The following is a 21764-nucleotide window of genomic DNA, read 5'->3' on the forward strand; positions in this document are numbered from 1 at the left end:
CATGACCTCAGCTGAGGGCAGCCGCTTAACCCACTGAGCCACCCCGGTGCCCCCATACGAAATATTTCTATCACCCCATAAAGGTCCCGCCTGCCCCTTTCCAGTTAATTCTCCCGCCTCCAGGGTACTGAGGGGTCTAAGCATCTTGCGCCGGCTTTTGAGAGGATCCCTCTGGCTGCGGGGCGCAGGGCACACCTGAGACCGGGAAGAAGAGAGTATAGCACTCGCCAGGCGGGTGAAGTCTGGAATGCACCCAGGTCGCCTAGCAACCAGGAAGCGCGGTTGGAGGATTGACGGCTCCGCCCAGGCAGAAGGGGAGGCCCCGCACCTCACCGCTCCGCGTCACGTCAGGGGGCGGGCAAAGGCTTCTTATTGGTCTGTTCTCCGGAAGCGACGGGATTCGGAATCTCGCCCTAAGTCAGCTGCGCGTGGGAGCGTGGTGCGTGGCCCCGGCGCGTGGAGCGCGGCGCGAGGCAGGGCAGCGCGCGGTCGTGCGGCGGGTGCTCTCACCCCTCCCACTGGAGCGAGGGCCTCTCCCGCTGAGCCTCAGTTTCCTCACTTTGCAGGGTCTGAGCACACCCCGCACGGGGTACCCGGCGCCCTACCGCGCAGCCCTGTTCCCGGCCTTGGTGGTGGTGGAGGTGTTTCAGCGATTGGGACGGGGCGGAGGGGGTTCGGCCCCAGACGGTGCGTGACTGACCCTCACATTCCCAGGGCCCCAACGCCGGCCGGGATGTTCGTCCTGGTGGAGATGGTGGACACTGTGCGGATCCCCCCATGGCAGTTTGAGAGGAAGCTCAACGACTCCATTGCCGAGGAGCTGAACAAAAAGTTGGCCAACAAGGTACTGGGCCGACGGGCTCGCTGACAGGCGTTGGCACTGGAGGGCCCAGCACAGCCCATCTGCCCGCTGCAGGCCTGGCCTTGGTCGTGCCAAACCTTGGCCTTGGGCAAGTAGCTTAACGTCTCGGAACTCAGTTTCTTCACCTGTACATGGGATGGGGGTAATCCTCCTGGCCATGGGATGTTAGAGGGAGTTAAAAAAGAAACTGGGTTTGAAAAAGGCCATGGTAACTGGGAAATGCTAGATCCCACACTGCCGGATTACTTTGCAATCTGGGGCAGGTCACTTACCCCCTCTGGGCCTCAGTTTCCATTTGTAAAATGGAAGTAATAATGGCTGTCCAACCGCACACTGTTCTTGTGAAGATGGACAGTGGTTTAGATTAACCTTCAGAAGGTTGATTCATTCATTCCAGCAGAAAAGTATTTGTGCGCTTTTTATATGCTAGCCCTGCATGCCTTAGTGACAGCTAGTCTGTGGTCTTCCCACTGCCTTTTCTATAGTAACCCTCCCTCAGTTACTCTATGTCATATTAGTCTTTCCTTCTTAGATGGTTATGGTTTTTCTTTCCAGCTCCATCATGGCAGGGACCTTTGTCTTCTTCCCCACATGGTACCCTCATATTTAGCCAGAGCCTGGCACACAGCAGATGTTCCATAATTGTTGAATGAATGAAGCAGACAAGGTTCTGCCCTGTAGTGCAGGGGAAAGCAAATATGAATGAGAGGGAGCCGTAGTTGAGTATGTGATGACAAGTTAGGTAGGTGCTGTGAAGGACAGGCATTCACAAGTCTGTGGAATGAAGGAGATCTCTGTCTACAATGAGGTAGAAAGCAGTTTTGTTAGGGATGTGGCATTTGAGCTTGAGCTGAGAGATGATGCTTAAGAGTAACTAGGGGATTCATTTTTGAGGGTGAGAGAGGGCTGTGCAGGGAGAAAAGTGGGTAGGCAAAGGAAACAGCATGTGCAAAGGCCCTGTGGCAGGAGGGAATATTTCACCCATCATAACATGGAAGAAGCTGGCAGAGGAAGAGAGGGGAGGGCAGACTGGAAAGGTGGCAGGAGCCAAGCTGCACGGGGCCTGCAGGATGTCATGGCTGTATTGGTCTTCATCTGTAGAATAGCAGGAGGTGATAGGCTGAGAAGGAGCCAACAAGAGGAAGGTTGGTTGGCTTTAGACAGGAGGCCAGTCCCTTCCATAGAGGCTGAGGTCATAGAAGGGAGGTGTATGGATCTGGGGAGTTGTTGGGTTGTTGGTGGAGAGAATTCATAAAGTCCTTAGTGGATGGCTTCCGGTTACTTTGTGAGGTAGAAGGTCAGGGGGTCTGTGGAGGAATGAAGTGTGAGCATCGTGGAGAAGGTGTGAAAAGTCCAAGAAGGGAATGTAGTCCCTTTGGGTCCTTCAGTGACCTGTTGAGACGAGTTTTCTGTATTTGAGTCATTTGAGAGGAGGCTGCACAGAAGAGGTCCATGGTCCGGCCAAGGGCACAGATCTTGTGCTGCCAAAGCCACCAGACTCTGTGCCTCATTGTGGTGAGGTCTGGCCTGGACCCTGAGTTCTCTGAGCTTCTTGCTAATCCTTGAACAGTCCTGCAGGGTCTGTAATTGGTTGGTGATGACACGGGTGGCAGATAAGGTGACACCATGCAGGCCAGTGTTTGGAGCACTGTGGGGTGGGGATGGGGGCATGGGATGCTGTCTGCCTAGTCTGAGGGCCTTGGCCATGTGTCACTCTGCCAGCCTCAGTCCCTGTGGCCACGGCTGTGTGTCTCAAACTTTGTGAGCAGAATGGGGATTAGCTGGGACTCTGACACTCACTGAGCTGTGATCTCTAGCGTGGACCTGGAGACTCTGCGAAGTGGAGGTTTAAACCAGGGTTCCCTGGTTGTCAATGATCCTGACTAATAGTGATCCATGGTTGACTGTTATTACTTCTAGCATTTGAGCCAGACACTGGCAAGGGACTTCACATCCATTTTCTGTCTTTATTTAACAAACCTGCAGCCTGTTAGGTCCATTTTTGCATAAGAGGGAAACTGAGGCTCGAAGACGCGACCTTGGAGGTCACGCAGTGGATGTTGAAACTGGCACTGTAACCTGGGTCTGCCTTGTCACAAAGGCCCTGCTCTTTCCAGAGCTCCAGATCCTTCAGGGGCCCTGTACGGTGGTTACCTCAGACAGTGCCCCAACTCATTTCTGGCTGTCAGATGGGGATAATTACACCTGCCCTGGGCGGTGAGGGTCTCAGGAGAGCATGCTGGGAAGCCGGGCCTCAGTGTCATGGTGGGGGGGGGGTGCACACAGGTCGTGTACAACGTTGGGCTTTGCATCTGTCTGTTTGACATCACCAAGCTGGAGGATGCCTACGTGTTCCCAGGGGACGGCGCATCGCACACGAAAGGTGGGTGCCCTTTCCTCTTTTTTTATTTTAACATATTTTTATTTATTCATTCGAATAATTTATTCATTGGAGAGAGAATTTATTCATTTGAGAGACAGCACATGTGTGAGCAAAAGCACAGCGGGGGGTGGGGGTCAGAGGGAGAGGGAGAAGCAGCCTGATGCGGGGCTCCATCCCAGGACCCCAAGACCATGACCTGAGCCAAAGGCAGATGCTTAACTGACTAAGCCACCCAGGCGGCCTGCCCTTTCCTCTTTGGCATTGGGTTTCTTGGGGTTTGGTTTTTGGTTGTGGGAATCTTGGTCTAGGGATTGGGAGACCAGAGGCCTAGTCCTGACTCTGCCAGGAATTGACTGGGTGGCAGTGAGCAGAATCTTCCCCCGTCTGGGCCTTGGTTTCCTCATCTATAAGAAACGTGGATGAGGTGATTCTTTTTTTTTTTAACGATTATATTTGTTCATCTATTTGAGAAAGAGCTCGGGAGAGTGTGCATGTGCGAATGCGGGGAGGGGCAAAGGGAGAGGGAAAGGGAGAAAATCTCAGGCCAACTCCTTGCCAAGTGTGGAGCCCGACGCAGGGCTCACTCTCACGACCCTGAGATGAAGAGCTGATTTCAGAGTCTGTCACTACATGACAGGGCCAGGTGCCCTGGACAAGGTGAATCTGGAGGCCTCTCCGGCTCTGAGATTGTGGCAGTCTCGTTTATTGCTGAGCTCTGCTCTGCCTGGCCCTCAGATTGCTCAGTCTGGTTGGGGGGTGGCCAGACAGGTAAGGGCACTTGGAGTCGTCATTGCTGGGTTAAAAGTGGAGAGCAGGGGTGCCTGGCTGGCTCAGTCGGTAGAGTGTGTGACTCTTGATCTCAGGGTTGTGAGCTCAAGACCCCTGTTGGGTGTAGGAATTACTTAAAAATAAAATATTTTGGGGGGTCGTCTGGGTGGCACAGTGGTTAAGCATCTGCCTTCGGCTCAGGGCGTGATCCCGGTGTTCTGGGATCGAGCCCCATATCAGGCTCCTCCACTGTGAGCCTGCTTCTTCCTCTCCCACTCCCCCTGCTTGTGTTCCCTCTCTCTCTGGCTGTCTCTCTCACTGTCAAATAAATAAATAAATAAAATCTTTAAAAAAATTTTTTAAATAAAAATAAAATATTTTTAAGTGTGGAGAGCAGAAGGGAAGTGCATCTGTCGCTTGGGGAGGAGGCTGGTTGAGGGTGGGGGACTTGGAGGGGCACTAGGACATAATGATTAAGTATAGCCTCTGGATTCAAACCCCAGCTTGGCCACTTACTTGCCGTGCCCTGTGCAGAATATGTAATCTCCCCGTGCCTGTTTCCTTGCCTATAAAATGTAGTTAACAGTAGATTTTATATTATAGGACTATTGCGAGAATACTAAACTAATACCTGTGAAGGTCTTAGGATGGGTCCTTGGCACATAGCGAGGGCTCAGTGGCTCGTTGATTTGAACTGTTTCTCCTAATTCTGTGCATCCACTGAACGGGTTCTTTGGGGCTGGCCTATCCAGGGCTGGGTGGGGTCGGATGGCCTCATGTGTCGGGTGGTTGGGAGACTGGTTAGTGGGGAGGAGGGGTCCTCACGGGACGGCTCATCTCTGCTGCACGTGGTCTCATCTCCGCTGGGGAGAGTGGGCACCACAGTGCCGACAGCGTACATGCAACTTTACAAGCCTCTGCTTATATCCCATTGGCCAGAGCAGGTCACATGGCTGAGGCTGGCCTCAAGGGATGGGAAAATAGACTCCCCCTTTTCATGGGAGGAGCTGCAGTCTTCATAGCAAAGGGGTGTGCACCCTGGGAAGAGAAGGGAAGGTTGGTTACCAGACCTGGATGTTTAGAGGGCCGGTCACCTTGGCTAGGATTCTCCGGGAGGGAGTGGGGCATTCTCTCTCCTCCCTGGACCCAGCCAAATCAGAAGCAGAGGGTGGGGGGCGCCTGGGTAGGGCAGTCGTTAAGTGTCTGCCTTTGGCTCAGGGCGTGATCCCGGCATTCCGGGATCGAGTCCCACATCGGGCTCCTCCGCTGGGAGCCTGCTTCTTCCTCTCCCACTCCCCTGCTGTGTTCCCTCTCTCGCTGGCTGTCTCTCTGTCACATAAATAAATAAAATCTTAAAAAAAAAAGAAGAAGAAGCAGAGGGTGGGGTGAGGGGGCACTGAGGTGGTTCAGGGCTAATCAGAGTGTAGGCCTGCAGCTTGCCATCGGCTAGGCACTCAGAGCTGCTGAATCACAGTCTCTGGAGGTGAGCCCGCAGACTGCACTTTAACAAGGAGCCAGGTGCTTCTCGCACAAGGCCAAGTGTGAGGAGCCCTGCGCTAGCCCGTCCTGGTCAGCCTCTGGATACAGAGATGTCGAGCATTCCAGAAGGTGCCACGAGGCTGCCTGGTGTCTGTGTCCAGGAATCCAGAGACTTAATTAGTTCACGGAGATGTTACCACGCTCTGTGGACAGCCCTAGGAAACAGGCTGAATCTGTACGCACTAGGAGCATTTAGCAGAAAAATAAAACGGTGACATGAAAACAAGACCACAGGGCCTCTGTTTACGGAGAAGGTTGCCCTTGAGCTGAGCCCAGTCCCTGCCTTCAGACGGTTGTCCAGAGGACGACTGGTAAGAGGCAGCAGAGCTTCAAGGAAAGCTGGGAGGAAAAAGTTAAAATTAAGGAAATTCCGTTCTTTCATTTGGTTGTTTCTGCCGGTTGGTGTAAGATTTCCACTGTTGGTTTTCATTGTCCCCACATCCCCAGTCCATCCTGGGCCCCTGTTTCCTTGGGAATGAGGTGTGAGGATTAGAGCCCTGGGTGAGGCATGTCACGTGGACCCGGATTTGAATTCTGGCTCTGCCCACCCCCCACCCCCCTGCCAGGGTTTGGACCTTGAGCAGGTAACTCCGCCTGTCTTGGCCTCAGGTTCCTCTTCTGTAAAATGGGGTCAGCACTTGGAGCTGTGAAGCTCGTTGTGGTCTGCAAAGCGCCGTGCAGGCGCGGTGTTCTGTCGTGGGGTTCCATCGCCACGCTTCAAGGCTGATCCTCCACCCTGGGCTCCTCTCCTGCCTCCCCCCTCACCCCACTGCCTCACCCAGGGCTGCGGCCAGGGCGTGCGAAAGGAGGCCTCAGCACCAGGCCTCCCCCTTTGCGATGAGGGCTCTTCGCTTGCTGCACTTCCTTCTCCCCAGGCCGGATCCCTTCACCTCTCTCAGGCATAAGTGCTCTCAAGATGTCAGCTCTGTGACTTGTGACACTGCGCCCAGGTGTCCAGCCTCAGCTCTTGTCACTTAGGGTACTTGGACGTGACACCAGTCCCATGATCCCCTTGCCCCGCAAGCCGGCCGGACCTGGCCTCTCTGGGGAAGCCCCTCTTGATCTGTGCCACCACCCCTGCCCTGCTCGGAGCTCCAGAGCGGACTCTTCATGCCCACCGTTTGCTTTGCTCTGTTTTCATTTTTTTGGTTGCAATAAAATACATGTAACATGAGACTTACCATGTTAACCATTTTTAGTGCCCAGTTCAGTGGCATCAAGTACGGTCATTGCTGTGTAACGCCACCAACCTTTTCATCTTCCCAAACTGAAACTCTGCCCCTCTTAAGCACTCACGCCCCATCTCCGCTGCTCCAGGGCCCTGGAAACCACCGTTGTACTTTCTGTCTCTGAGTGTGATGACTCTGGGTACTTCATATAGGTGGGACCATCTAGCGTCCACCCTTTGTGGAAACTCACTACATCCCGAGGCAGCGCTGCTTCTCCTGGGACAGGTTTGGCCCGAGCCTGCCCCTGAGAGCAGGTCTTCCTCTTACTGGTCCTGCAGACGCATCCTCGTTGGCTTTCCCGGCTCCCGTCTGCCCACCACACACCCCGGAACTTGAGGTGGGGCTCTTGGAAGGTGGCTGCAAATACGGCCCTGGCCTGGCTGGCCCTCCCGCTGGTCTGTGGCCTCCTTTTCGTTTTTAATGGAGATCTCATTTACATGCCATAAAATTCACCCTTTTAAAGCTTACCATTCAGTAGCTTTTAGGATATTCACAGCTCTGCAACTGTCACCACGATCTAATTCCAGAACATTTTCCCCACCTCAGAAGAGCAACCCTGTACCTGTCAGCAGTCGCTCCTCATGCTCCCCGCCCCCAGCCCCTGGCAGCTACCGATCTACTTTCTGGCTCTGGATTTGCCTATTCTAGACATCTTGTGTAAGTGGAATCACACGGTGTGTGGTCCTGTGTAACTGGCTTATTTTACGTAGCGTCCCGTCCCTGAGCTTCGTCCATATTGTGGCGGTGTCTGTACTCCCTTCCTTTTTAAGCCTGCATAATATTCCGTTCCGCGGGCAGACTACGTCGTGCTGACGCATCATCTGCCGATAGCGCCTGCGTTGGCCGCCATGTGTGGTGGTTCCAGACCGGAGCTCCCTGGGAACGAGCCCGCGTGCTATCTGCCCTGGAAGCCCGCTGCCCACACCGGCCCTGGCGCAGACTCGGTAGAGGCTCTGCGGGGATTTGTTAAGTTGAACTGAGCGTTGGGTCATATGGGGGACAGGGTTTTTCCATCCTGTGGATGAGTGACCCTTGGCTGCCCTCATCTGCTCTCCGCAAGGTCAGCATGAGGCTCTGGCCACAGGGAGGGAGGGGATACCAGCTGCCCCCTCTTCCTGCCTCACGCTTCCTGCCCAGTGGGGCCACGGAGAGGCAGCCTGGCAGGGCGCTGGGGGCCCCGTCGGCCCTCCTGGCCGTAGGGCAGTGTTGGCAGAGCAAGCAGCTGAGGGTGCTGGTGACGGAAGCCTGTGTCTAGGGACGACACCTGTCCGAGGAAGGCAGAGTCCACCCTGTGGCCCTGCTTGGGTGTCCAGAAAGACCTGGAGTCTTCCCGTGAGAAAACAGGGCCGAAGAGCTGTGTGGCTGTGAGCAGGTTACGCAGTCCCTCTGAGCCGCTTCCCCATCCTCACAGCTGGGAGGCGTGACGACTGACACGAGTGGGTCGCCATGGGCACCGTGTGACCGGCAGGACGTAGCCTCACGGTTATTTTCTAGCTCTGGCGGTGTTCAGGCCAGTGCTGGTCACCCCTTTGGGGCTGTCAGGGGCAGGAGTGATGAGGTAATGGCTTCTGCCAGGTCTGGGGGTCCATGTGTGATGGGGGCACAAACCTTACCTGATATTTTCCTGGGGGTCTGCTGAGTGGGGACCACCTAGGGCAGGGCCTGAGAATCACAGAGGCATTTTTATTGGCTTCTTGCCTCTGCCTCTCCATGGCCCCCCTCCATTTCAGGACGTTTTTAACATCCTGTTCCAGGTCAGAGCTCTGCCTGGGGCAAACTTTCCCATCAGGGGGAGACGGGCAACTTGTTTCCGAACTGGCTCCCTTTTGCGTTACTTCTGCCCTTTCTAGAACTTAAGGGAGTGAGTCTAGAGGAAGGGTGGAATTGACTTTGGAGTCATCCGTGGCCCAGAATCTGGGTTCAGGAGTGACTTGTCGGGTGGGCTTGGGGGCGAGCCCTCCGTTCCAGGGCCACTGCTGTTGGCCTGTTATGGGGGCTGTGCTGTGGCCTTGCAGGGGACGGGGTGTGGGTCCCTCCAGCTCCGCTGGTGGGTCTGGACCCACGGGGGACTGCGTATGGAGTGCCCAGCAGACTCGGGGGGATAGCTGCAGGGCCTCCGGGTCAGCGGGCTGGCGAGTGCGGTCAACACTGGGAAGCTGGGGCTGCCCCAGAGCAGCCGTCCCTCACGTGCCTGCTCGTCGCTGACTTTCTTCCTTCGCTTCCAGTCCATTTTCGCTATGTGGTGTTCCATCCCTTCCTGGATGAGATTCTGATTGGCAAGATCAAAGGCTGCAGCCCGGAGGGAGTACACGGTAATGGTGGCCCCAGCTCCTCACACGAAGCCTGGGAGCACGTTGGGGCAAGTGGCCAGGCCAGCAGGCCTCCCTTCAGCTTCTGTGCTCGGCCACATGGTCAGGGGAGGGGTCAGATACAGAAGCAGAAGGCCCTGAGCTGTCAGGGAAGCTGGTGAGTGAGGGCAACACACAGCCCCCTCGTGCTCACGGAACAGTGAAGGCCGTGGCCAGCTGTGGGGTTCCCCGGGAGGCCTTAACTCGGGACCTCGGGGCGGGCACAGCAGCTGGTGAGGGGGCTCGGGGTCCCAGGCACCCTCTGGTCCCTGTTTTGTGTGGTGTCCACCCCAGGTTTTGGTGGCTGAGTGGCATAGGCAGAGGTGTGGGGCTCCGAGGTGGGGGTTGGGGGACTCAGATTTCCACGGCGACAACTGCCCTTGTCCCATGCTCTCACTTTCTTCATGTGTTCCAGTCTCTCTAGGGTTCTTCGATGACATTCTCATCCCCCCAGAGTCGCTGCAGCAGCCGGCCAAGTTGTATCCTCCCAAGGTTAAAGTGGGTCACAGGGGAGCTAGGTCTTTCCAAAGGGCAGTCCCTGCTCCTTGGGGTGACCCTGGGGCCTGTGATCTGAAACTGACCTCTGGGTCCGGTCCCCCCCGCCCCCCCGCCTGCACTTGTGCTTCAGAAGTGCTGAGCTGCCCATGCTCCCATGCTGACCGGGGCGTCCCCACGCCTGTGCCTATGTCTGGGTTCTCGTGCTCTGTAGGTGGTGTGCTGTTCACTTTGCTTCGGTTGTCCTCTCAGGGGTCATCTCAGAGATCCCCTCCTTGGAGAGGTTTGCCCTGATTGGCTCGCCTCCCTGCTTCCCTGCTATGCAGACAATACCATTGGCTGACATCTGAGGGCTTGACTGTGCCTGGTCCTGGGCTGGGTTGTTTCCCTCTGCTGGCTATCCCCATTGCCCTGCCCCAGCCCTTGCCTGGTTGCATTGGGGTTGTCTGTTTCTGGGGGTCCTCGCTGAGACTGCTCCCTGGAAGGGACCCTGTCTTGTCAGGACCGTGTCCACGGGGACCAGTGGGGGACGTGGCTCACTGGGTTGAGGCCAGACCCTGCGCGGGAGCGCCACTAGAGGGCGCTGTGCTCCTCAGTGTGGGCTGCTGGAGACTTCCAGAGTGCTGCCCTCACTGGTTCATCAGAGCGCGCTGGCGGGGCCTGTCCCTGGCGCCAGGGCTTGTCAGAAAGCCTGGTCCTGCCCCGCTGGCCTCTCGCTGGCCATGGGCCCTCAGGCAGGTGACCTTGCATCTGCCGGGTCTGTCCTCCTGAACACCGGGCAAGTCCTTGCGCTGCGTGCTGGCCATTTTCATGGGGCACAGGTGGAAGGGGGTGTGGAGTCGCGCTGTGCGGAGAACAGAGCATAGTGTTAGCTAGCCCTCCAGGACCAACGGTGCGGCCCCATGCAGTCCCATGGAAAGCACTTTCCGGGGGCGCTGCTTTAGTACCTCCTCACCACAGCCCTGCAAGGGCAAGGGGACCCGAGACGCAGAGGTTGGGCCTGGCCTGGGTCACGACCGGTGGAGCGGAAGTCTGACCGTGGCAGTTGGCCTGAGAGGACACACAGGCCCAGTCAGAGCTGGCAGGGAGGGGACCCTGGGCAGCAAGAGGCCTTCATCATTCCTGCCTCAGGAGGTGGGGCTCGCTGTGTTCGTGAGCCTTCTTCCTGTTCTGGTGCCCCGAGGATGTGTGTGCCCGCCTGGCTGCCGTGCCAGGCTGGGGGGGGCCTGTGGTCCCCAGCGTTCCCGCTTTTCCCGGTGGGGCCCAGATCTTGCCCGGCCTTGCCTCTTGCACATGGTGGGCTGCTTCTTGACACCCCAGCCAAGGTGATCTCATCCTAGGATCGGATTTTCCTGGGGGCAGGTGCCGGGGGAGGAACCCCCGCCAACCCACTCGGTTGTTGCCTTGACCCCGCGCCCCGCCCAGCGACGAGGCAGAGCAGGTGTGGGTGTGGGAGTACGAGACAGAGGAAGGAGCGCACGACCTGTACATGGACACCGGCGAGGAGATCCGCTTCCGGGTGGTGGATGAGAGCTTTGTGGACACGTCCCCCACGGGGCCCAGCTCGGCCGAGGCCACGTCTTCCAGCGAGGAGCTGCCGAAGAAGGAGGCTCCATACACGCTCGTGGTGAGTTGCGCTGACGCCGCGGCCGAAACCAGGGGCAGCGATGTGGTGGGAGAACTCAGGCAGGGGAGCGGGGGGGGGGGGGCAGCTTCCTAGGGTGTTGACTTGGGCTTCCCTGCCTGGAGCCCCTCATCCCGCAGGTCAGGGCGCATGTCCCTGATGTGTTCTTAGGCCGTCACTTCTCCCTGGGGGGCCTGTTTCGGAGGCCGGGGCATGACAGCGGGCGCTGGGGAGGGAGGGAGTCAGCCTGCTGGCGGCAAGAGGCCTGGAGCCCACGCGGGGGGACCCGGCTGCCAATAAGGGGCTGAGAGAGAAAGCAAGGAAGGGGCTTGGGAGCGGGTCGAAGCCCCGAGCACAAGGATGGGGCTTCGGGGAGGGGCGACCCTTCATCAGGGCTGCTCCCATACCTGATCGGGCGGCGTGTGGGGTGGCAGGGGAGCTGCGACCAGATCTGACTGGGGTTGCCTCTGTCTTCTACCCTCATGAAGGGACTGCGATGCAGGGCAAAGTAGGACACGTTTCCGGGGCTGCTAGTAGGGTCTCCTGGTATAATGTGTGCTGCAGGTGGTGTGCGTGGGGCCGCTGTGCTTTGTCAAAAACCTGCGGCCAAGGGCATCCCCCCTGCATGTATTTGGAGGCTGCGGTGCAGGCACTAGGCCTTCCTGGCAGGACAGAGAGCGTTACCAGCCCTGGCCTGCCGGTGCCCGTGTTTGGGCAGGCCTGGGGGTGAGGAAGGGAACCTGACCTGGCTGAGGCCTTGAGGCAAGGGGCCATGCCCTTAGAGAACCAGCGCTTTCCTCAGAGGCCTCGGGAGAGGGGAGCTGGGCCGTGTGTTCCAGGTGCCAGCTGGGACACTGCTGGGGTGACCCCTGGATTTCCCCACATCCTCTTGGCTGGCGTGTTCTTGCTCCACTATTCCCTTTGCGGGGGGCCCGGAGGGGTGGGCCCCTCTGCCTCCCCAAGATGGCTCAAGCCCTGAAGGCAGATGGAATGTGCTTGTTCTCTCCCCCTGGCAGGGATCCATCAGTGAGCCAGGCCTGGGCCTTCTCTCCTGGTGGACCAGCAGCTAGCCCTGGGCCTCGACGGCGGACCTGGGCCAGTCCAGCAGACCCCACCCCAGCCCTGGGGAAGGTGGTGCAGCTGTCCACGAGGACCACAGCCGCTTCCACAGATGCCGAGGAGCAGAGCGTGTGCCCCACCAGACTGTCCCCTCCTTGCCATCCTGGGCTTGCTCCTGCTGGAGCCACCCCCGAGTCCCAGTGTCCCTCCAGACTTCTGCGTTTCAGCAACAGCACAGACATTGAATAAAGGCAGCATCAGTCAGGGAGGAGCCACCCTTGTCTCCGTGATCTAAGGTCACCGACCTGCCACAGCTGGGACTGCATGTCCTTTCTCTCCCCAGTTCGCTCCTGCAGGTGACCTCCCCCCGTGGCAGGACTTGGAGGCTGAGAGAGTGTTGGCCTCAGGCTGGGCTCTGGGCTAAGCTTGGTGGCTCCCTAAAGTAACTGAGAGTGAGAGGCTGGCCTGGGGTAGCTGCTAGTTGTTGTCAAGTCTTGACTTGACCTTTTAGGGACAACTGCCTTTTTCCCCACCAGCACTTGGAAGGTGGGGCCTGGACTCAGCCAGGCCAGCGCCGTCAGGAAAGTGGAGACGGTGGGCTTAGGTGGCCCAAGGTCTGGGCTGGTGACCAGCTGTGGTGTTCTCCTCCCGTTCCCGGCCCCCAGCAGGACAGTGGTCCCTTTCAGACCCCGGCCACTCCAGGAACACTCTGTGGGCCTGCTGGTGACGTCAGATCCTGGACGAGGGCAAACACCACCTTGCTGATTCAGCAGAAGGGCTTTGCCAGATTCCTCCTGCCTCTTCTTCACTCACTTCCGCAGAACCCGCGGGCTTGTTTTAGGGCGCCCACTGGACACGGTGTTTCTGTCAGGCAAGTCTTGTGCTGAGGAAGGGCCCTCCTCGGAGCCCGCCTCCTGCTCTGGCCTTTTCTGCTCGCACAGGCCCCGGGGCACAGGAGGTGGCGGGGGTAGGTCCTGCCCATGGAGGGTGCTCCAGGGGGAGGGGGCAGCTGCAGGACGATGTGGGCTGTGGGGCAGGGGACGGTGCTCGTCCGGGACAAGCCATGGCCTTGAGCGAGGTGGACTCTAAGAAGCCGTCTGCCCCCCTCCCAGGGTGCCTGGAGGGCTAACTCCATGCCCAGAGGAAGGGAGGTGCCACACGAGGGGAGCTGTGCAGCTGCTGGGGAGCAATGGGGGGGGGCTGCCCTGGGGGCAGGAAGGTGGGGCTGGTAAGATGTGGGAAGGCCACCATCTCACGTGTCCTTCCCGGCGTGGCTAGCGGGAGCCTCTGCCCACTGGCTACAGAGACCCACCCTGAGCCCTGGAGTCGGTAACGGTACAGACACCACCACTCACACAGGGACAGTGACGGAGTTTGGATTCTTATTTTCCTCGCAAGAGCAAAAGTTTCTTTAAAATCCTTGAACCACCAGTGAAATGAGGTGGGAGAAAAACTTTAGATGGGAGTCTTGTCATCAAAAATAAATACAGTTGAATGGAGCTGCTCAAGATCTGAATCAGACTAAAAGTGGGAAGGCAGGGGGCTGGAACATTCTTTTCAGAACCCCCCCCACCCCACCGTGGGTCACTCGGCGGGCTGGGGGCAGGGCGGCCAGGAGGCCCGACGGCACCGTCTCGGAGCAGGAAGCCATGGCTGGATGGGGCGGATCCAGGTCTGACGACGCGCAGACTGCACGGGGACGGGGCGGTCCGAGGAGCAGGCCGCAGGGTGTGGAGCTGGACCCTAGTGCTGCTGCAGCTCCTTCATTCTGTTCAGAGCGCTGCCGGCACGGAACCACTCGATCTGGGTCTCATTGAAGGTGTGGTTCAGGAGGATGGTCTCCTGGGTCCCGTTGGGGTGCTTGATGATGCATTTCAGGGGCTGCAGGGGGTGGGGGGAGGGGAGAGGCTCTTAGGAACATGGTCACGAAGGTGGGGCCCGCTCAGGGTGAAGGTCAGGCCAGCAGGCAAACCAAGCTCTAGCCCAGGTCTGGGCATGGGCGGTCGCAATAAGACCCGGATGGCCTAACTCCAGGGCCAAGAGGGTCCTGCTCTGCATGGGCTGTTGGCCTGAGTGCTAAGCCTGAGCTAATGAGTGGGGCCTGAGCTGGCTCCACCCTTGTCTCTGGGAAGGCACTTCCTTCCCTCCAAGGGGGCTGCCTAGAGAATTTAAGGGCCCTTCCAGCTGAAACAAAGGCTCATGGGAGGAGGAGCAAGTGGGACCAGAAGTGGGTGTAGAAAGAGGGGAAGCAAGGTGGCTGTCCCTGACCCGCCCTCCTTCCCTGGCCCCCCCGACCTTGCCAGGAGTGAAGTCTTGCAGGCCCTGGATGGTCAGTTTGTCCACGGGGTGAATCTTATTGTAGTCGGCTGGGTCAGCGAAGGTGAGGGGCAGCAAGCCCTGCTTCTTCAAGTTGGTTTCTAGAAGGCAGAGGGCACACTGAGTCCCTAGAGGGCAGGGCCAGTACCCCTTTCTCTGCACAGGGAGCCTCATCAGCCTAAGAGCTTCCTTTTCTAAGCCCAGCGAGGGCTCTGGGAGAGGCACCCTGGTCCTGCCTTCTGGAGACAACTCTGAGCAGAACTACAAGGACCAGGGTGGCTACACTCCCAGTAACGGGCTACCTTCTGCCTGAGCCTATGCAAGCATGCTGGTTTGGGTCTCCACTGGCCTTCCCGACAGACATTCACAGTGAGAAAATCCTCTGAGCATGTGCCCTGGATTTCGGCTGCTTAGGTCTGCAAGTTTGGAAGCAAGTTCCCATCTTGGGAAGCTGTGGGCCTCGGACTCAAAGCAACTCAGAAGGGGCAGAGACTGTGGTGGAAAACGGGAGCTGTGGACACGGCCTGGGAGCCAGGCGTGTGGCTCCAGGCCTGACTCGGCCACCAGCAGGTTGGGTGACCGTGGACTGCCAGTGAGGGGAAGTGGATGTGGCTGGACCCGGCTCCACCTTACCATGGATCCTGGCAAAGCTCTTGGTGATGATGGCCCGGCCCCCGAGGTGGCGAGGCTCCAGTGCTGCGTGCTCCCGGCTCGAGCCCTCCCCGTAGTTCTCGTCTCCGATCACCACCCACCGGATGCCGTGTTTCTGTCAGGCAAGTGAGGAGGCTATGAGGGAGAGGACAGTGGCCCCCTGCCTGCTGTCCCTGGGCTTCCTGAGGTTCACAGGTCAAGGGGCTAGAGAGGCCCCTCCTTACCTGTTCCCCAAGGGCTGGTGAAATCAGAGGTGAATCAGGCCCAAATCAGGCCCTGAGGGGATGGAGGGGATCAGACGAGGGCCCTGACTCTCTGCAAGGGGCATGGGGAGCTGCCACCTACCTACCAGTGCTCAGGACAGAGGCAGGCATTGGGGGAAGGCCAGAGTGGGATCAGAACAGGGTATGAGGAGGGTGATACAGGACTGCCCCCATGGCACCAGGGCACCCTTCAACTGCAGAGCTACTGGTGTGGGCTCCTGGGGGGAGAGCACCCCTTCCCTGCGTCCCCACCAACTGGAACCCACCTTGTAGTAGCGGGCAGTGTCGGGCACAGGACCAAACTCCTGAGTGACGGCATTGCGCACGGAGTTGGCCTTGCCATTTTCAATGTTGATGGCGCCAATGAGCAGGTTATTGGAGATGTTGTCCAGGTGCCCACGGAACTTGAGCCAGGGGCCGGCGGCTGAGATGTGGTCGGTGGTACACTTCCCTTTGACCTTGGGTAGGTGAGAGAGGACGGAGGTCAGGGCACAGTGCAGGAAAGGCAGACGAAGGGAGAAGTCCTCTAGAGGCTGGCAGCAGGCCCAGCAACTGCGACCCAGGAAAGGTGACAAGGGCAGCAGGTCTGGCTTTGGACACATAGTCCGCTGCCCCGGCCCTGCCACACTTTGACCACAAGGGCTCAGGCAAGACCGTCCCGCGCCCCTCAAGGGCCCTGGGCTGCTCAGTAAGTTGTCCGGGACAGGACACTCATGGGGCAGAGGCTGGACAGGCAGGTCTGCTCACTCACCCTTCAGAACTAGGCCCCCAGGCTAGTGACGCCCGGGCAGGAAGACCAGCTACAGGCCTCATGCGGAACCCAGAGGAGCCCGAGGATGGGTCCTGATCCTGGCTGGTGACCAGTTTTATCTATCACGTGGGCTTAATACTGGCTGCCACTGCCTGAAAACCCTTAGAAAACAGCAATTCATGCCTGACATGGGTCTGAGGCCTCTGGCCACACCACAAAGGCTGGTTGTTCTAGTCAGCTCCCAAACACGGGCCAGACCAACCAATGCCCAACCGTGGGAGCAGGGGAACCCATGGCTTCTGGAGCCTGTGTGGTCAAGCCAGAGGCGTGGAGACCTGGTGCCCTTCTTGCCCTCCCTGTGCTGCATGCACGGCCCGTGGCCACTGCAGGTGGCCCTCACCAGCAGCTGCCGATGGCCGAGAGCCCCAAACACAGCTGGCCAGATCCAGCTCGGCCTGGCACGGGGCGGAGGCAAAAGGGACACTGGGCTGTGCCTGCCCCGGCTCCTCTACAGCCAGACCTCCCTCCCTGCCCCCGCCGCAGGCCTGACCTTCCCCACTGGCGCCCCAGCCCTTCCTGCTGCTGAGGGCGGGGCCCTGGCAGTCCGGGCAGTTCCGCCCCCCCGCCCCCCGGCTGCTGACCTTGATGAGGATTTGCAGGTCCTCCAGGTCTTTGCCATCCCACTTGTCAAAAGGCTCCAGGAGCTGCAGGCGTTGGCTGGTGGGGCTCACATCTACTCGCTGCCCGCTGCTGTCCTTGGGAGGGTGCTGGTAGGTGTCCTGCCCAGGGTCGAACTCCTGCAGGAGGAGATCGGGACATGCTGGGTGCCCAGTCCTCAGTCCCCACGAGGACAGGCTCTTGTAGAAGGAAGCCCCCCTCCCCCCCACCCCCGCCTTCCTCCAGTGCACGGAGCTGCCTCATTCCCATTCCCAGTGCCATCCCACCTGCCCAGGAGGGGCAGGGGCCGGCCGCGGGCATGCCGGGCAGGAGTGTCGTAGCGCCACAGCGGCTCAGAGCACAGGGTGGCAGCGCCTGCTCACCGCTCGGGGAAGCTCGTCTGCGTCCGGAGCCTCCAGCTTGAATTTCTTGCCATCCTTGCCTGTCAGGAAGTCAGTCTCTGGGTTGAACTTGAGGGTGCCCGCAATGGCCAGGGCTGTGACAATCTGGAATGGAGGTGGCCACTGCTGGTTAGGAGCAAACACCACTCCCATCCCTGCCCCCCACCCCCCAGCAGAAGCCTAGATGGAAACGGACAATGGAGCAGAGGTACAGCTAAGTTCTCCACACGCAAGTCCCCCCCACAGAGGCCAAAGCTGTAAGAACGTCTCTGGGGGTGCAGGCCACTGGCCTAGACCCCCGTGCCTTCCTCAGGGTAGTCTCCTCCCTTCACAGGCATGCGCTGCGGCCCGGCACAGAAACGCTGCTGTGACAAAAATGTTCCTAAATGGGCAGCTGAAGACATGGGAGGAAGCGCCACCTCTTCAGTCATTTTTAGCAAACAAAAGTATTTCTGGAACACTCATTTAAAGTCAAGAAACGGCGCCTGGCCAGCTCAGCAGAAGAGCATGTAACTCTGTCTCGGGGTTGTGAGTTCGAGCCCTGCGCTGCATGTAGAGATTACTTAAAAATAAAAGGTCAAGAAAGACTGGCCGTGTGCTGACAATGGCTGAGGCGGAATCCCCACTGAGCCCCAGAGCACTTGGCACGGGGGGTGTTCCTAACGGAGGCCGCCTTCCGGGCTGAGACGGCGCAAGTGCTTTCCGCCCTCGCTCATGCAATCCTGACAGGATCCTGGGGCACAGAGGAGGACAGGGACTTGGCCAAGCCCATACGACTGGCTAGAGGCAGAGCTGCCCTTTGTCTCGGGCGGAGATTCCAAGCTCCGGCTCGTGACCTAACTGTGGCCAACAAACACCTCAGACTCCTGGGCCGTGAGGGGGCCAGACAGGGAGCACCGAGGGGGCGTGACGCTTGAGGCCTGTGGCTCTTGGTTTCCACCCAGACAACCCCTTGCTCTGCGACACCAACCCTCCCTCAGGAGCCCCATAGAGTCAGACGCCTGCCCCAGGCTCCATTTTCCCCACCGACCAGCCAGGGGCAGGACCCCAGAGGCAGTCCTGGGCCACGGCCTGGCCAGGCAGGCTCACCTCTGGGGACGTAACAAAGGCGTGGGTCTCAGGGTTTGCGTCGTTGCGGCCTGTGAAGTTCCTGTTGTAGGAGGTGACGATTGTGTTCTTCTCCCCCTTCTTGATGTCCTTTCTGCCAGGTCAGAGGAGACAAGGTTAAGCGTGTCTGCCCTTGTCACCAAGCCCGTCCTGCCTGGCTTATGACAGAGGAGGGGGAAATGGAAAGACCCTGGAACAGCCACCTCCTCCCTGGGACTCACGCATACAGAGCAGGAGGGAGCCTGGGAGATCACGAAGGTTTGCTTGGACCGCACATAAGGCAGGTAGAGCCCAGCCCAAGGCCTGAGTTTCCTGACCTGGGGCCACTGCCTCCGTTCAAATGGCTCCATCAGAGCCCCTGGCTGCATCTGGCTTCAGCCAGTTGGCTGCTCCTTCCTCTTTACTTCCAGCCCCACTTTCCAGTCCGTCCTAGAAAAGTCTTCTAGTGTGCAGCAGCCCCTGAAGCTGGAGGCCTGGGGCTGAATCTCTTCTCTCCACCCAGTAACAGTTCCCCTCAATATCTGGGGCTCTGGACCCCAGGCCACAACGGGCTGTCCTATCAAAGGTGCACCTCTTACCTGTCCCACTGGCCAATGCAGGGGCCACAGGCATTGGCCAGGACGATGCCGCCCACTTCCCTTAGGACTTGTGCCTGCAGAGAGGAGGACAGGGAAAGGTCAGGGGTAGGCTGGTGGCTGACTGGCAAGGGTGGGTCAGCAGCTTGAGTGATGAAGAGCCGTTCTGGAACCCTGGGGCAGCTGCGGGGGATCTTGTACCCGCCCCAGCTGACAAGGCTATGGCTTGTCCTGCCCGAAGCCACGTTGCTCAGCGGTGGGGAGGGGGAGCCAGGGGCAGGGCGTGTGGGCACTCACATAGCCGTCCCGCTCAATGGTGGCACGGATCTGCTCAGAGCCTGGTGTGATGGTGAACTGAGACTTGCACTTAAGTCCATGGGCCAGCGCCTGCTTGGCCACGGCTGCCGAGCGCCCCATGTCCTCATAGCTGGAGTTGGTGCAGCTGCCGATCAGACCTGGTGCATTGTGGGCGGTGGGGCCAGGGGTCAGGACCAGAGGTCTCCACCTGACCTCAACTACCCAGACCTGGTCAAGAGTTTGCCAACCGTGCTGGGCCTGGGGCTGTTCTTAACGGACACCAGTTGGAAGCAGTCCAACCTCCTCACAACACAAGATGGGCTGCTCCATGGCCCAGCCGTTCAGGGGAAGACGATGTGGCCAGTGGAGTGAGTCGGAGGGCTCACTCCAGAACACCGACAGTGACCACGGCTGGCTCAGGCCTATTACGAGACAGTAAGTTTCTTCTTTTATACTTTTGAGTATTCTCTCTTTTTTTGACTGCTTTATCATCAGGGAGAAAAAGAATTGTTTTTTTAAAGTCTCTGATACTTATGCAAAACATCAATAAAGACTGGATGACATATTATTGATAGACCTCAAGACAGTCTCACTCATCAGTAGAGCAATTTGCTTCTGATGAAACCACCACCGTTTTTTCACATTTGCTTCAACTGTGGAGGGTGACACACTACGCAGCACTGTTCATGCCGGACACTGCGGAAAGCTCTTTGCGTGCGTTAACTCGCCCCCACCCCCAACATTTACAGGTAAACACAGTATTGCCCTCATTTTCCAGACAGGGAACTGACGCACAGGTGGGTAACGTAACTTGCTCAGGGTCCCCCAGCTCTGTGGTACCCGAGCCAGATTCAAGCCGAGGCCACCTGGCTGCATGGTCCACGTCCAGTCACACTATCCGGTGACAAGAGCGGGTGCCAGTCATAATGACATGTCAGCGTGCCCGTATACGTAAAGCATGTGAACGGAAATCAGGCGACGGGGCTGGGCTGAGGAAATGTTTGTAAAACAAAAGTACCCACGTCAACATGTACACATCCGCAGAAAGAACCCTCCAGGCGCTCCTCGAGCTGGTTTCTGGCTGGGGGTTAAGAAGAGCTTTAAAAATTCATTTGTGAATATTTGCTACAATGAGCACATATTTATTTTTACCAAGAAAAAGTGACTTTTTTAAAAAGCCACAAAGAAGAAACAAACTATTTCAGAAAGCGCCTGGTACCTTTAGGAAGTGGCCCACTGTGAGCGCGGGCAGGCGTGTACAGCCCTGGGCAGGCCCCCCGGTCCCGCAGCCTGTGAAGCCGACAGGGTGGAAGGTACTCACCCACTCGGATGTCCAGAGGCCATCCTTCCTTCTCGGCCACGGCGCCGACTTCTGCCACAGGGTGAGCCAGGTCAGGGGTGAAGGGCCCATTGATGTGCGGCTTCAGCTGAAGAAACAGAAAGGGGAGAGAACAAATTGTAGAGCGTGGAAATCTTAGACTGTTCTCCAGAGGCTCCATGGCTCCCACTCCCCCAGGTCCTCACAGAGGACCCGGGAAGCCAACTTCTAGCTCAAACCCATGAAAGACGTGAGCGGTGGGCACTGTACATGCACCAGCCCCAGGATCCCCCCGACCCCGTGAGGCTCCTGTTGTCTCCACTGTGCAGATGGAGGAGATGGCGTGCCTCGCTCGAGGTCACAGAGTAGGAGATGGCAAGAGCATGGAATGCATGAAGCACATCAGCGTCAAGAGTCCACAGTCTCTGACGCTGTGATGCTCTGTAATCAATCTTAGGACAAAAATAAACTTAAAGCCAGGTGCTTCGTCTGTGGTCATACTTACCAATAAATGCAAAGCACTTAGCAAAGCGCCTGCACACAGCTCTCAACACAAGTGCCCAATTGTTACACGTGAATTAGCACATTCAAGTCCCACGGCCACCTGAGATTTTCCACTTGATGAAGTGAGGCTAAAAGAGGCTGAGGAACTTGCTCAAGGTCACAGGCTTAAGTTGGCAGGGTCAGGAATTAGGATTTGAACTCATGAAGACTGGCTTCAGGGACTAAACCCTCAACCAGTCTACTCGGCTGCTTCCTTTCCTCCAGCCTGCCTTTCCTCCGGCCTTCCAGACACTCACTCTGGTCTGCAGGTCTCAGGGTGCCAAACCCTGCCCAGGCCTGGGAATCTTGGGCCATGACCTCTGAACTCAGACAACAAAGCAAACTCCAGGGCAAAATCTTGGCTTCGGCTAACGCCGAGGTGGAGGCAAACTGCGCCAGTTTCTGAATGACCAGCCCCAGCCGCGTCTCCCACCCAACTGCAACCTGATTTGGGCAGCAGTTTGCAGGAGCACTGGGGAACCAAAGGCCCAACTACCCTGCTGGGTGTGCAGGCAGAGCCCCCTAGAAGTCCCCAAATGCGAACTGGACACCCCACCCTCAGAAATTCCTTGGACCCA

General features: G+C 58.2%; 2 protein-coding genes across 8 annotated transcripts in view; one reads left to right on the forward strand and one right to left on the reverse strand.

Annotated features, from left to right (window-relative positions):
- The first annotated feature begins 389 nt into the window (after positions 1-389).
- On the forward strand, positions 390-12582 carry POLR3H (RNA polymerase III subunit H). Of its 6 annotated transcripts, none has more exons than XM_045779864.2 (8): positions 390-439; positions 715-844; positions 3149-3245; positions 7328-7438; positions 9007-9093; positions 9545-9608; positions 11050-11251; positions 12265-12582. In XM_045779864.2, exons 2-8 carry the CDS (start codon positions 734-736, stop codon positions 12316-12318), a joined length of 726 nt encoding a protein of 241 aa, XP_045635820.2. In that variant the 5' UTR covers positions 390-439; positions 715-733; the 3' UTR covers positions 12319-12582. The 6 variants fall into 6 exon arrangements, with proteins under 6 accessions (XP_045635820.2, XP_045635821.2, XP_045635822.2 ...); XM_045779865.2 differs by lacking the exon at positions 390-439 and adding an exon at positions 446-641; XM_045779866.2 differs by lacking the exon at positions 390-439 and adding an exon at positions 446-567.
- A 1085-nt stretch (positions 12583-13667) lies between these two features.
- Positions 13668-21764, reverse strand: part of ACO2 (aconitase 2) — a 53707-nt gene continuing 45610 nt past the window's right edge. For both annotated transcript variants that reach the window (XM_045779861.2, XM_045779860.1), the window contains 10 exons: positions 20647-20752; positions 19326-19483; positions 19032-19105; positions 18436-18547; positions 17329-17451; positions 16930-17085; positions 15804-15995; positions 15257-15389; positions 14603-14724; positions 13668-14188 (listed from right to left, as the gene is read on the reverse strand). In XM_045779861.2, the coding sequence (XP_045635817.1) occupies positions 14051-14188; positions 14603-14724; positions 15257-15389; positions 15804-15995; positions 16930-17085; positions 17329-17451; positions 18436-18547; positions 19032-19105; positions 19326-19483; positions 20647-20752 (1314 nt within the window). In that variant the 3' untranslated portion in view covers positions 13668-14050. The remainder of the gene's footprint in view (positions 14189-14602; positions 14725-15256; positions 15390-15803; positions 15996-16929; positions 17086-17328; positions 17452-18435; positions 18548-19031; positions 19106-19325; positions 19484-20646; positions 20753-21764) is intronic.

The sequence above is a fragment of the Ursus americanus genome, chromosome 17, assembly GCF_024610735.1.
Source record: "Ursus americanus isolate L20-20 chromosome 17, mUrsAme1.1.p, whole genome shotgun sequence".
NCBI lineage: Eukaryota > Metazoa > Chordata > Mammalia > Carnivora > Ursidae > Ursus > Ursus americanus.

Excerpts from the sequence above, each read along its gene's own strand:
- POLR3H (XM_045779864.2), top strand. The coding sequence starts at position 734 with ATGTTCGTCCTGGTGGAGATGGTGGACACTGTGCGGATCCCCCCATGG. Across the intron at positions 9,094-9,544 it reads CAGCCCGGAGGGAGTACACG|TCTCTCTAGGGTTCTTCGAT; the intron begins GTAATGGTGGCC and ends CATGTGTTCCAG. Across the intron at positions 11,252-12,264 it reads AGGCTCCATACACGCTCGTG|GGATCCATCAGTGAGCCAGG; the intron begins GTGAGTTGCGCT and ends TCCCCCTGGCAG.